This window comes from Salmo salar, chromosome ssa06 (assembly GCF_905237065.1).
Source record: "Salmo salar chromosome ssa06, Ssal_v3.1, whole genome shotgun sequence".
Classification (NCBI taxonomy): domain Eukaryota; kingdom Metazoa; phylum Chordata; class Actinopteri; order Salmoniformes; family Salmonidae; genus Salmo; species Salmo salar.
Window position 1 is genome coordinate 91,323,767 of NC_059447.1, and position 15,143 is coordinate 91,338,909.

General features: G+C 48.6%; 1 protein-coding gene across 2 annotated transcripts in view; it reads left to right on the plus strand.

The window, feature by feature from the left end:
- Window positions 1–15,143, plus strand: part of LOC106594046 (low density lipoprotein receptor adapter protein 1) — a 131,726-nt gene that overhangs the window by 67,465 nt on the left and 49,118 nt on the right. For both annotated transcript variants that reach the window (XM_045721181.1, XM_045721182.1), the window contains exon 3: window positions 6,113–6,225. In XM_045721181.1, coding sequence (XP_045577137.1) covers window positions 6,113–6,225 — 113 coding nt within the window. The remainder of the gene's footprint in view (window positions 1–6,112; window positions 6,226–15,143) is intronic.

Genomic DNA, 15,143 nt, shown 5'->3' on the forward strand with positions numbered 1-15,143 from the left:
AGGGAGGAGGAGGCCTGTTGGTGTCTCCAGGGAGGAGGAGGCCTGTTGGTGTCTATAGGGAGGAGGAGGCCTGTTAGTGTCTACAGGGAGGAGGCCTGTTAGTGTCTCCAGGGAGGAGGCCTGTTAGTGTCTATAGGGAGGAGGCCTGTTAGTGTCTACAGGGAGGAGGCCTGTTAGTGTCTATAGGGAGGAGGAGGCCTGTTGGTGTCTATAGGGAGGAGGAGGCCTGTTAGTGTCTACAGGGAGGAGGCCTGTTAGTGTCTCCAGGGAGGAGGCCTGTTAGTGTCTATAGGGAGGAGGCCTGTTGGTGTCTACAGGGAGGAGGCCTGTTGGTGTCTCCAGGGAGGAGGCCTGTTAGTGTCTCCAGGGAGGAGGCCTGTTAGTGTCTATAGGGAGGAGGCCTGTTAGTGTCTATAGGGAGGAGGCCTGTTAGTGTCTATAGGGAGGAGGCCTGTTAGTGTCTCCAGGGAGGAGGAGGCCTGTTGGTGTCTACAGGGAGGAGGAGGCCTGTTGGTGTCTACAGGGAGGAGGCCTGTTAGTGTCTCCAGGGAGGAGGAGGCCTGTTGGTGTCTACAGGGAGGAGGAGGCCTGTTGGTGTCTACAGGGAGGAGGAGGCCTGTTGGTGTCTACAGGGAGGAGGAGGCCTGTTGGTGTCTACAGGGAGGAGGAGGCCTGTTGGTGTCTACAGGGAGGAGGAGGCCTGTTGGTGTCTCCAGGGAGGAGGCCTGTTAGTGTCTATAGGGAGGAGGAGGCCTGTTAGTGTCTATAGGGAGGAGGAGGCCTGTTAGTGTCTCCAGGGAGGAGGCCTGTTAGTGTCTCCAGGGAGGAGGCCTGTTAGTGTCTCCAGGGAGGAGGCCTGTTAGTGTCTATAGGGAGGAGGAGGCCTGTTGGTGTCTCCAGGGAGGAGGCCTGTTAGTGTCTATAGGGAGGAGGCCTGTTGGTGTCTCCAGGGAGGAGGAGGCCTGTTAGTGTCTCCAGGGAGGAGGAGGCCTGTTGGTGTCTCCAGGGAGGAGGAGGCCTGTTGGTGTCTCCAGGGAGGAGGAGGCCTGTTAGTGTCTCCAGGGAGGAGGAGGCCTGTTGGTGTCTCCAGGGAGGAGGAGGCCTGTTGGTGTCTACAGGGAGGAGGAGGCCTGTTGGTGTCTACAGGGAGGAGGAGGCCTGTTGGTGTCTACAGGGAGGAGGAGGCCTGTTGGTGTCTACAGGGAGGAGGAGGCCTGTTGGTGTCTACAGGGAGGAGGAGGCCTGTTGGTGTCTACAGGGAGGAGGAGGCCTGTTGGTGTCTACAGGGAGGAGGAGGCCTGTTGGTGTCTACAGGGAGGAGGAGGCCTGTTGGTGTCTACAGGGAGGAGGAGGCCTGTTGGTGTCTCCAGGGAGGAGGAGGCCTGTTGGTGTCTCCAGGGAGGAGGCCTGTTGGTGTCTACAGGGAGGAGGCCTGTTGGTGTCTACAGGGAGGAGGCCTGTTGGTGTCTACAGGGAGGAGGCCTGTTGGTGTCTACAGGGAGGAGGCCTGTTGGTGTCTACAGGGAGGAGGCCTGTTAGTGTCTACAGGGAGGAGGAGGCCTGTTGGTGTCTCCAGGGAGGAGGAGGCCTGTTGGTGTCTCCAGGGAGGAGGAGGCCTGTTGGTGTCTCCAGGGAGGAGGAGGCCTGTTGGTGTCTACAGGGAGGAGGAGGCCTGTTGGTGTCTCCAGGGAGGAGGAGGCCTGTTGGTGTCTCCAGGGAGGAGGAGGCCTGTTGGTGTCTATAGGGAGGAGGAGGCCTGTTGGTGTCTACAGGGAGGAGGAGGCCTGTTGGTGTCTCCAGGGAGGAGGAGGCCTGTTGGTGTCTCCAGGGAGGAGGAGGCCTGTTGGTGTCTCCAGGGAGGAGGCCTGTTAGTGTCTATAGGGAGGAGGCCTGTTGGTGTCTCCAGGGAGGAGGCCTGTTGGTGTCTATAGGGAGGAGGCCTGTTGGTGTCTATAGGGAGGAGGCCTGTTGGTGTCTACAGGGAGGAGGAGGCCTGTTGGTGTCTCCAGGGAGGAGGCCTGTTGGTGTCTATAGGGAGGAGGCCTGTTAGTGTCTATAGGGAGGAGGCCTGTTAGTGTCTATAGGGAGGAGGCCTGTTAGTGTCTATAGGGAGGAGGCCTGTTAGTGTCTATAGGGAGGAGGCCTGTTAGTGTCTACAGGGAGGAGGAGGCCTGTTAGTGTCTATAGGGAGGAGGCCTGTTAGTGTCTATAGGGAGGAGGCCTGTTAGTGTCTATAGGGAGGAGGCCTGTTAGTGTCTATAGGGGAGGAGGCCTGTTAGTGTCTATAGGGAGGAGGAGGCCTGTTAGTGTCTATAGGGAGGAGGAGGCCTGTTAGTGTCTATAGGGAGGAGGAGGCCTGTTAGTGTCTATAGGGAGGAGGAGGCCTGTTAGTGTCTATAGGGAGGAGGAGGCCTGTTGGTGTCTACAGGGAGGAGGCCTGTTAGTGTCTACAGGGAGGAGGCCTGTTAGTGTCTATAGGGAGGAGGCCTGTTAGTGTCTATAGGGAGGAGGCCTGTTAGTGTCTATAGGGAGGAGGCCTGTTAGTGTCTATAGGGAGGAGGCCTGTTAGTGTCTCCAGGGAGGAGGCCTGTTGGTGTCTACAGGGAGGAGGAGGCCTGTTGGTGTCTACAGGGAGGAGGCCTGTTAGTGTCTCCAGGGAGGAGGCCTGTTAGTGTCTACAGGGAGGAGGAGGCCTGTTGGTGTCTCCAGGGAGGAGGAGGCCTGTTGGTGTCTCCAGGGAGGAGGAGGCCTGTTGGTGTCTCCAGGGAGGAGGAGGCCTGTTAGTGTCTATAGGGAGGAGGCCTGTTGGTGTCTATAGGGAGGAGGCCTGTTAGTGTCTATAGGGAGGAGGCCTGTTAGTGTCTCCAGGGAGGAGGCCTGTTAGTGTCTCCAGGGAGGAGGCCTGTTAGTGTCTACAGGGAGGAGGAGGCCTGTTAGTGTCTCCAGGGAGGAGGCCTGTTGGTGTCTACAGGGAGGAGGCCTGTTAGTGTCTATAGGGAGGAGGAGGCCTGTTAGTGTCTATAGGGAGGAGGAGGCCTGTTAGTGTCTATAGGGAGGAGGAGGCCTGTTAGTGTCTATAGGGAGGAGGCCTGTTAGTGTCTCCAGGGAGGAGGCCTGTTAGTGTCTCCAGGGAGGAGGCCTGTTAGTGTCTACAGGGAGGAGGAGGCCTGTTAGTGTCTCCAGGGAGGAGGCCTGTTGGTGTCTACAGGGAGGAGGCCTGTTAGTGTCTATAGGGAGGAGGAGGCCTGTTAGTGTCTATAGGGAGGAGGAGGCCTGTTAGTGTCTATAGGGAGGAGGAGGCCTGTTGGTGTCTACAGGGAGGAGGCCTGTTAGTGTCTATAGGGAGGAGGCCTGTTAGTGTCTATAGGGAGGAGGCCTGTTAGTGTCTATAGGGAGGAGGCCTGTTAGTGTCTATAGGGAGGAGGCCTATTAGTGTCTATAGGGAGGAGGCCTGTTAGTGTCTATAGGGAGGAGGCCTGTTAGTGTCTATAGGGAGGAGGCCTGTTAGTGTCTATAGGGAGGAGGCCTGTTAGTGTCTATAGGGAGGAGGCCTGTTAGTGTCTATAGGGAGGAGGCCTGTTGGTGTCTACAGGGAGGAGGCCTGTTAGTGTCTACAGGGAGGAGGCCTGTTAGTGTCTATAGGGAGGAGGCCTGTTAGTGTCTATAGGGAGGAGGCCTGTTAGTGTCTATAGGGAGGAGGCCTGTTAGTGTCTATAGGGAGGAGGCCTATTAGTGTCTATAGGGAGGAGGCCTGTTAGTGTCTATAGGGAGGAGGCCTGTTAGTGTCTATAGGGAGGAGGCCTGTTAGTGTCTATAGGGAGGAGGCCTGTTAGTGTCTATAGGGAGGAGGCCTGTTAGTGTCTATAGGGAGGAGGCCTGTTGGTGTCTACAGGGAGGAGGCCTGTTGGTGTCTCCAGGGAGGAGGCCTGTTAGTGTCTACAGGGAGGAGGAGGCCTGTTGGTGTCTCCAGGGAGGAGGAGGCCTGTTGGTGTCTCCAGGGAGGAGGAGGCCTGTTGGTGTCTACAGGGAGGAGGAGGCCTGTTGGTGTCTACAGGGAGGAGGAGGCCTGTTGGTGTCTCCAGGGAGGAGGAGGCCTGTTGGTGTCTCCAGGGAGGAGGAGGCCTGTTGGTGTCTCCAGGGAGGAGGAGGCCTGTTGGTGTCTACAGGGAGGAGGAGGCCTGTTGGTGTCTCCAGGGAGGAGGAGGCCTGTTGGTGTCTCCAGGGAGGAGGAGGCCTGTTGGTGTCTCCAGGGAGGAGGAGGCCTGTTGGTGTCTCCAGGGAGGAGGAGGCCTGTTGGTGTCTCCAGGGAGGAGGAGGCCTGTTGGTGTCTCCAGGGAGGAGGAGGCCTGTTGGTGTCTACAGGGAGGAGGAGGCCTGTTGGTGTCTACAGGGAGGAGGAGGCCTGTTGGTGTCTACAGGGAGGAGGAGGCCTGTTGGTGTCTACAGGGAGGAGGAGGCCTGTTGGTGTCTACAGGGAGGAGGAGGCCTGTTGGTGTCTACAGGGAGGAGGAGGCCTGTTGGTGTCTACAGGGAGGAGGCCTGTTGGTGTCTACAGGGAGGAGGCCTGTTGGTGTCTACAGGGAGGAGGCCTGTTGGTGTCTACAGGGAGGAGGAGGCCTGTTGGTGTCTACAGGGAGGAGGAGGCCTGTTAGTGTCTACAGGGAGGAGGAGGCCTGTTAGTGTCTACAGGGAGGAGGCCTGTTAGTGTCTACAGGGAGGAGGCCTGTTGGTGTCTATAGGGAGGAGGCCTGTTGGTGTCTATAGGGAGGAGGCCTGTTAGTGTCTATAGGGAGGAGGCCTGTTAGTGTCTATAGGGAGGAGGCCTATTAGTGTCTATAGGGAGGAGGCCTGTTAGTGTCTATAGGGAGGAGGCCTGTTAGTGTCTATAGGGAGGAGGCCTGTTAGTGTCTATAGGGAGGAGGCCTGTTAGTGTCTATAGGGAGGAGGCCTGTTAGTGTCTATAGGGAGGAGGCCTGTTGGTGTCTACAGGGAGGAGGCCTGTTGGTGTCTACAGGGAGGAGGCCTGTTGGTGTCTCCAGGGAGGAGGCCTGTTAGTGTCTACAGGGAGGAGGAGGCCTGTTGGTGTCTCCAGGGAGGAGGAGGCCTGTTGGTGTCTCCAGGGAGGAGGAGGCCTGTTGGTGTCTACAGGGAGGAGGAGGCCTGTTGGTGTCTACAGGGAGGAGGAGGCCTGTTGGTGTCTACAGGGAGGAGGAGGCCTGTTGGTGTCTCCAGGGAGGAGGAGGCCTGTTGGTGTCTACAGGGAGGAGGAGGCCTGTTGGTGTCTCCAGGGAGGAGGAGGCCTGTTGGTGTCTACAGGGAGGAGGAGGCCTGTTGGTGTCTACAGGGAGGAGGAGGCCTGTTGGTGTCTCCAGGGAGGAGGAGGCCTGTTGGTGTCTACAGGGAGGAGGAGGCCTGTTGGTGTCTACAGGGAGGAGGAGGCCTGTTGGTGTCTCCAGGGAGGAGGAGGCCTGTTGGTGTCTCCAGGGAGGTGGAGGCCTGTTGGTGTCTCCAGGGAGGAGGAGGCCTGTTGGTGTCTCCAGGGAGGAGGAGGCCTGTTGGTGTCTCCAGGGAGGAGGAGGCCTGCTGGTGTCTCCAGGGAGGAGGAGGCCTGTTGGTGTCTCCAGGGAGGAGGAGGCCTGTTAGCTCCATGATACTGTTAGTGTCTACAGGGGATGGAGGCCACACCAGAAGAGGAAGATGAGATGGCACCATTCACATCGTCCTTGACAAGTCCTCTCGTCTCTTCCTCTCCTCTCTGTCTCCTCTCCTCCGCTCTTCCTTTCTTCATCTCTTCCTCTCTTTCTTTCCTCCTCTCCTTCTGTCCTCTCCTGTCCCCTCTCTCCTCTCTTCCTCTCTCTTCTCTCCTCCTCTTCCTCTCTTCTCCTCTCATCCTCTTCTCCTCTCTTCCTCTTTTCCTCTCCTCTCCTAGCTACTACCTATATAGTGCACTACTATCAAAATGGTGGCTACTCCCTATATAGTGCACTACTATCAAAATGGTGGCTACTCCCTATGTGGTGCAATAAATGTTTAGTGAAGTATATGGAATAGGATGTGATCGTGGACACAGCCAGATTATAATTCCCTCTTGTGTGTGTTTGCGTCATCCCAGGCCCGGGCCAGTGCTAAGAAGTTCCGTAAGGTGACCCTGACCATCTCTCCTAAAGGAATCATCATCACAGACACAGAGACACTGGACCTCATAGAGAACGTCTCCATATACAGGTAAACAATATGACATCATAGAGAACGTCTCCATATACAGGTGAACAATATGACATCATAGAGAACGTCTCCATATACAGGTAAACAATATGACATCATAGAGAACGTCTCCATATACAGGTAAACAATATGACATCATAATGACATCATAGACAATGTCTCCATATACAGGTAAACAATATGACTTCATAGAGAACATCTCCATATACAGGTAAACAATATGACATCATAATGACATCATAGAGAAGGTCTCCATATACAGGTAAACAATATGACATCATAATGACATCATAGAGAAGGTCTCCATATACAGGTAAACAATATGACATCATAGAGAACGTCTCCATATACAGGTAAACAATATGACATCATAGAGAACGTCTCCATATACAGGTAAACAATATGACATCATAATGACATCATAGAGAATGTCTCCATATACAGGTGAACAATATGACCTCATAGAGAACGTCTCCATATACAGGTAAACAATATGACATCATAGAGAACGTCTCCATATACAGGTAAACAATATGACATCATAGAGAACATCTCCATATACAGGTAAACAATATGACCTCATAGAGAACGTCTCCATATACAGGTAAACAATATGACATCATAATGACATCATAGACAATGTCTCCATATACAGGTAAACAATATGACTTCATAGAGAACATCTCCATATACAGGTAAACAATATGACATCATAATGACATCATAGAGAAGGTCTCCATATACAGGTAAACAATATGACATCATAATGACATCATAGAGAAGGTCTCCATATACAGGTAAACAATATGACATCATAGAGAACGTCTCCATATACAGGTAAACAATATGACATCATAGAGAACGTCTCCATATACAGGTAAACAATATGACATCATAATGACATCATAGAGAAGGTCTCCAAATACAGGTAAACAATATGACCTCATAGAGAACGTCTCCATATACAGGTAAACAATATGACATCATAGAGAACGTCTCCATATACAGGTAAACAATATGACATCATAGAGAACATCTCCATATACAGGTAAACAATATGACCTCATAGAGAACGTCTCCATATACAGGTCAACAATATGACATCATAGAGAACATCTCCATATACAGGTAAACACTATGACGTCATAATGACATCATAGAGAATGTCTCCATATACAGGGAAACAATATGACGTCATAATGACATCATAGAGAATGTCTCCATATACAGGTAAACAATGACATCATAATGACATCATAGAGAATGTCTCCATATACAGGTAAACAATCCATAATGACATCATAGAGAATGTCTCCATATACAGGTAAACAATATGACATCATAAAGAACGTCTCCATATACAGGTAAACAATATGACATCATAGAGAACGTCTCCATATACAGGTAAACAATATGACATCATAGAGAACGTCTCCATATACAGGTAAACAATACGACATCATAATGACATAGAGAATGTCTCCATATACAGGTAAACAATATGACATCATAATGACATCATAGAGAATGTCTCCATATACAGGTAAACAATATGACATCATAGAGAACGTCTCCATATACAGGTAAACAATATGACATCATAGAGAACGCCTCCATATACAGGTAAACAATGACATCATAGAGACATCATAGAGAAGGTCTCCATATACAGGTAAACAATATGACATCATAGATAATGTCTCCATATACAGGTAAACAATACGACATCTTAATGACATCATAGAGAACGTCTCCATATACAGGTAAACAATATGACATCATAATGACATCACAGAGAACACTCTCCATATACAGGTAAACAATACGACATCATAATGACATCATAGAGAACGTCTCCATATACAGGTAAACAATATGACATCATAATGACATCAGAGAACGTCTCCATATACAGGTAAACAATACGACATCATAATGACATCATAGAGAACGTCTCCATATACAGGTAAACAATACGACATCATAATGACATCATAGAGAACATAGGGTCTCAGCTCAGTAGGGTCTCAGCTCAGTAGGCTCTCAGCCCAGTAGGGTCTCAGCTCAGTAGGGTCTCAGCTCAGTAGGGTCTCAGCTCAATAGGGTCTCAGCTCAATAGGGTCTCAGCCACAGCGGGTCTCAGCTCAGTAGGGTCTCAGCCCAGTAGGGTCTCAGCCACAGCGGGTCTCAGCTCAGTAGGGTCTCAGCTCAGTAGGGTCTCAGCTCAGTAGGGTCTCAGCCACAGCGGGTCTCAGCCCAGTAGGGTCTCAGCCCAGTAGGGTCTCAGCCCAGTAGGGTCTCAGCCCAGTTGGGTCTCAGCCCAGTTGGGTCTCAGCCCAGTTGGGTCTCAGCCCAGTTGGGTCTCAGCTCAGTAGCAATAAGCAGAGGGAGCCCTCCAGTAGCTTGGCCAATCTGTGTTCCAAATGGCAACCTATTCCCTATAGTGCACAACTTTTAACCAAAGCCCACACTATGGGGAATAGGGTGCTATTACGCTGAATGGTTCCGTGCTACACACTAATGGGGCGTCAAGTAGCCTAGTGGTTAGAGCATTGGGCCAGTAACCGCAAGGTTGCTAGATCGAATCCCCGAGCTGACAAGGTAAAAATTTGTCGTTCTGCCCCTGAGCAAGGCAGTTAACCCACTGTTCCCCCGGGCGCCATGGATGTCGATTTAAGGCCGCCCCCCTCTAATTCAGAGTGGTTGGGATAAATACGGAAGACGCATTTCAGTTGGGCAACTAACTAGATATCCCCCTTTCCCCTAATCCATCCTGTAGATCACAATGCATTTGGGAAGTATTCAGACCCCTTGACTTTTCCACATTTTGTTACGTTACGCAGCCTTATTCTAAAATATATTAAATTGTTTTTTTCCCCCTCATCAATCTACACACAATACCCCATAATGACAAAGCAAAAACAGGTTTTTAGAAATGTGTGCAAATTTATAAAAATAAAAACATGAAATATCACATTTTCATAAGTATTCAGCCCCTTTACTCAGTACTTTATTGAAGCACCTTTGGCAGCGATTACAGCTACGAGTCATCTTGGATATGATGCTACAAGCTTGGCACACCTGTATTTGGAGAGTTTCCCATTCTCTGCAGATCCTCTCAAACTCTGTCAGGTTGGATGGGGAGCGTCGCTGCACAGCTATTATCGGGTGTCTCCAAAGATGATCGATCGGGATCAAGTCCGGGCTCTGGCTGGGCCACTCAAGGACATTCAGAGACTTGTCCCGAAGCCACTCCTGCGTTGTCTTGGCTGTGTGCTTAGGGTCGTTGTCCTGTAGGAAGGTGAACCTTCGCCCCAGTCTGAGGTCCTGAGCGCTCTGGAGCAGGTTTTTATCAAGGATCTCTCTGTACTTTGCTCTGTTAATCTTTCCCTTGATCCTGACTAGTCTCCCAGTCCCTGCTGCTGAAAAACATCCCCACAGCATGCTGCTGCCACCACCATGCTTCACCATAGGGATGGTGCCAGGTTTCCTCCATACGTGACGCTTGGCATTCAAGCCAAAGAGTTCAATCTTGGTGTTACGAACCCCTTTGGCCCTGCAGTCTAGGGGGGATGGAAATGAGACCCGTAATATATCTCATGCAAATCATAACAGTGAAAAGGAACAGTGAGAACTAAAAGAAATCCACAGACAACTTAAACCTACCGTCAAACACTTCTGGTTTATTGTAAAACACACGGTGATGGGGTGTGGGAAAAAAGGGGCTGAGCTGGATCCAAGGAAAGAAATAATAAATATCCAAAACCCCCTAAGCTAGTCTTACCTGCTTCAAGCACAGCTAGCTAACTAACCAATAAAATACAGTGGGTGGCCCACCCAGTTCTAACTAGGGTACTTAGATGAAGTTTTCCTACGGGTAATGTAGGCCCATGGGCGACTTGGCTGGTTATCCCCTTTTCCCACCAACAAACAAACAGTCATACATCACAACAATACATACTCACAGGATAACGGACAAAGTGAGATGTAGGCACAAAAACAAAAGAGAGATCTCCAGAGACAACTGATTGGGTTTCTTTTAAACCAAGGGAAAGGGGATGTGATTGGGTAAGGGAAAAGGAGCAGGTGTGTCTTCAGATTGGCGACTGATTGGCAACTGATTGGCGACTGATGACTGGCACCTGTGACTAGGGCAGAAGGAGCGAAAACAAATACATACAGGATACCTGTATCTGTAACACTTGGTTTCATCAGAGCAGAGAATCTTGTTTTTCATTTTCTGAGAGTCCTTTAACTCCAAGGGGGCTGTCATGTGCCTTTTACTGAGGAGTGGCTTCCGTCTGGCCACTCTACCATAAAGGCCTGATTGGTAGAGTGCTGCAGAGATGGTTGTCTTTCTGGAAGGTTCTCCCATCTCCACAGAGGAACTCTGGAGCTCTCCCTGACCAAGGCCCTTATCTCCCTATTGCTCAGTTTGGCCGGGCTGCCAGCTCTAGGAAGAATCTTGGTGGTTATAAACTTCTTCCATTTAAGGATGATTGAGGCCACTGTGTTCTTGGTACCTTTCCCCAGATCTGTGCCTCGACACAATCCTGTCTCGGAGCTCTAAGGACAATTCCTTCGACCTCATGACTTGGTTTTTGCTCTGACATGCACTGTCAACTGTGGGACCTTATATAGACAGGTGTGTGTGCCTTTCCAAATCATGTCCAATCAATTCAATTTACCACAGGTGGACTCTAATCAAGTTGTAGAAACATCTCAAGGATGATCAATGGAAACAGGATGCACCTGAGCACAATTTCAAGTCTCATAGCAAAGGGTCTGAATACTTATGTAAATAAGTTCTGTTTTTTATTTGTAATAAACCCTATCCCTGTCACTATCCGTAACCCTATCCCTAACCCTATCTCTAACCCTAAATGTGTGTGGATATGGTGATTAATATGTTGGGGTGAATGTGCAAATGTATCTTGTCTGATCAAACTGTGTGTGTGTGTGTGTGTGTGTGTGTGTGTGTGTGTGTGTGTGTGTGTGTGTGTGTGTGTGAGAGAGATGATGTGTTTGTCATAGAGGTTAGTGTGTATGAGGCTCCCTCCAATGTGATGGTGTGTGTGTGAGGATGAGGCTCCTCCCTATGTGATGGTGTGTATGTGAGGATGAGGCTCCCTCCTATGTGATGGTGTGTATGTGAGGATGAGGCTCCCTCCTATGTGATGGTGTGTGTGTGAGTATGAGGCTCCTCCCTATGTGATGGTGTGTATGTGAGGATGAGGCTCCCTCCTGTGTGATGGTGTGTATGTGAGGATGAGGCTCCCCCTATGTGATGGTGTGTGTGTGTGTGTGTGTGTGTGTGTGTGTTTCAAGTTTTAACCTCTACGGGATCGGTGTCCCTAAACCAGCACAGTTGTTACTCAATATGCGATAATGTGACAAGAATGACGATGTAAACAACAGCCAATTCCGGGACATAGACATGTCTTATATGGACAGAAAGCTTGCATTCTTGTTAATCTAACTGCACTGTCCAATTTACAGTAGCTATTAAAGCAAAAACCATGCTATTGTCTGAGGATAGTGCACAACAACAAAACACTTATCACAGCAACTGTTTTGATACATTCCCATCTGAAGGTAAATAATGTACTTACATTCAGTAATCTTGCTCTGATTTGACAGCCTGAGGGTCCCAGAGATAAAATGTAATCATATCAAACTTTATTTGTCACATGTGCCAAATACAACAAGTGTAGACCTTACCGTGAAATGCTAACTTACAAGCTCTTAACTAACAGTGCAGTAGCATACTTTAGTTTGATCAAATCTATTTTTATATGTAGGAACTGGGATCTACAGTTTGACTGCACCGCTGCACCGCTGTTTGTGTATTTTCTGTAGGGAAACTAATGATCCATCATGTATGACATTCCTGGGAGTGTGTAAATGTATATTGTTTATTACCATAACATTGTTGTATGTTCTCTATAGTTATGTACTTGAAAATGTATCAATTGACCAATTCGGCACATTTGGGCAAACTCCTGGCAGACTGGATACAAAATATTGTGTAGTGAAGGAATTAGTCACTGGATCAGTCTGAACCGTTGCGCACACACTGCTGCCATCTTTTGGACAACATCTAAATTACAACTAGAATCCAATCTCAGTGTATGGTCTTTCTTTCGCTTCTCAAAGACGATGGAACAACACAAAAAAAATTGAAAACGCATGTTTTTTTTGTTTGTATTATGTTTTACCAGATGTAATGTGTTATATTCTCCTACATTAATTTCACATTTCCACAAACTTCAAAGTGTTTCCTTTCAAATGGTATCAAGAATATGCATATCCTTGCTTCAGCTACTGAGCTACAGGCAGTTAGATTTGTGTATGTCATTTTAGGTTGAAAATTGAAAAAGAAAACTGTCCGATCCTTAAGATTTAATGTCATATGCACAAGTACAGTGAAATGCCTTTCTTGCCTGCTCCAAATCCAACAATGCAGTAATCAATATCAATGTAGCACTAAAAATAACAAGGTAGAACAAAAACACACAAGGAAATATATAAGAAAGAAGAACACAAGAAAGTTAGAAGCTGTATAGAGGGTCAGTTCCAGTACCATATTAACAATGTGCAGGGATACTGGAGTGATGGAGGTAGATATGTATAGGGGGAAGGGGACAGGGATACTGGAGTGATGGAGGTAGATATGTATAGGGGGAAGGTGACTCTATACAGGGTCAGTTACAGTACCATATTAACAATGTGCAGGGATACTGGAGTGATGGAGGTAGATATGTATAGGGGGAAGGAGACAGGGATACTGGAGTGATGGAGGTAGATATGTATAGGGGACAGGGATACTGGAGTGATGGAGGTAGATATGTATAGGGGGAAGGGGACAGGGATACTGGAGTGATGGAGGTAGATATGTATAGGAGACGGGGATACTGGAGTGATGGAGGTAGATATGTATAGGGGGAAGGGGACAGGGATACTGGAGTGATGGAGGTAGATATGTATAGGGGGAAGGTGACAGGGATACTGGAGTGATGGAGGTAGATATGTATAGGGGTAAGGTGACTATATACAGGGTCAGTTACAGTACCATATTAACAATGTGCAGGGATACTGGAGTGATGGAGGTAGATATGTATAGGGGGAAGGAGACAGGGATACTGGAGTGATGGAGGTAGATATGTATAGGGGTAAGGTGACTATATACAGGGTCAGTTACAGTACCATATTAACAATGTACAGGGATACTGGAGTGATGGAGGTAGATATGTATAGGGGGAAGGGGACTATATACAGGGTCAGTTACAGTACCATATTAACAATGTGCAGGGATACTGGAGTGATGGAGGTAGATATGTATAGGGGTAAGGTGACTATATACAGGGTCAGTTCCAGTACCATATTAACAATGTGCAGGGATACTGGAGTGATGGAGGTAGATATGTATAGGGGGAAGGGGACAGGGATACTGGAGTGATGGAGGTAGATATGTATAGGGGGAAGGAGACAGGGATACTGGAGTGATGGAGGTAGATATGTATAGGGGGAAGGGGACAGGGATACTGGAGTGATGGAGGTAGATATGTATAGGGGGAAGGTGACAGGGATACTGGAGTGATGGAGGTAGATATGTATAGGGGGAAGGAGACAGGGATACTGGAGTGATGGAGGTAGATATGTATAGGGGGAAGGGGACAGGGATACTGGAGTGATGGAGGTAGATATGTATAGGGGTAAGGTGACTATATACAGGGTCAGTTCCAGTACCATATTAACAATGTGCAGGGATACTGGAGTGATGGAGGTAGATATGTATAGGGGGAAGGGGACAGGGATACTGGAGTGATGGAGGTAGATATGTACAGTGGGGGAAAAAAGTATTTAGTCAGCCACCAATTGTGCAAGTTCTCCCACTTAAAAAGATGAGAGGCCTGTAATTTTCATCATAGGTACACTTCAACGATGACAGACAAAATGAGAAAAGAAATCCTGAAAATCACATTGTAGGATTTTTAATTAATTTATTAGCAAATTATGGTGGAAAATAAGTATTTGGTCAATAACAAAAGTCTATCTCAATACTTTGTTATATACCCTTTGTTGGCAATGACACAGGTCAAACGTTTTCTGTACGTCTTCACAAGGTTTTCACACACTGTTGCTGGTATTTTGGCCCATTCCGCCATGCAGATCTCCTCTAGAGCAGTGATGTTTTGGGGCTGTCGCTGGGCAACACTGACTTTCAACTCCCTCCAAAGATTTTCTATGGGGTTGAGATCTGGAGACTGGCTAGCCCACTCCAGGACCTTGAAATGCTTCTTATGAAGCCACTCCTTTGTTGCCTGGGCGGTGTGTTTGGGATCATTGTCATGCTGAAAGACCCAGCCATGTTTCATCTTCAATGCCCTTGCTGATGGAAGGAGGTTTTCACTCAAAATCTCACGATACATGGCCCCATTCATTCTTTCCTTTACACGGATCAGTCGTCCTGGTCCCTTTGCAGAAAAACAGCCACAAAGCATGATGTTTCCACCCCCATGCTTCACAGTAGGTATGGTGTTCTTTGGATGCAACTCAGCATTCTTTGTCCTCCAAACACGACGAGTTGAGTTTTTACCAAAAAGTTATATTTTGGTTTCATCTGACCATATGACATTCTCCCAATCCTCTTCTGGATCATCCAAATGCTCTCTAGCAAACTTCAGACGGGCCTGGACATGTACTGGCTTAAGCAGGGGGACACGTCTGGCACTGCAGGATTTGAGTCCCTGGCAGCGTAGTGTGTTACTGATGGTAGGCTTTGTTACTTTGGTCCCAGCTCTCTGCAGGTCATTCACTAGGTCCCCCCGTGTGGTTCTGGGATTTTTGCTCACCGTTCTTGTGATAATTTTGACCCCACGGGGTGAGATCTTGCGTGGAGCCCCAGATCGAGGGAG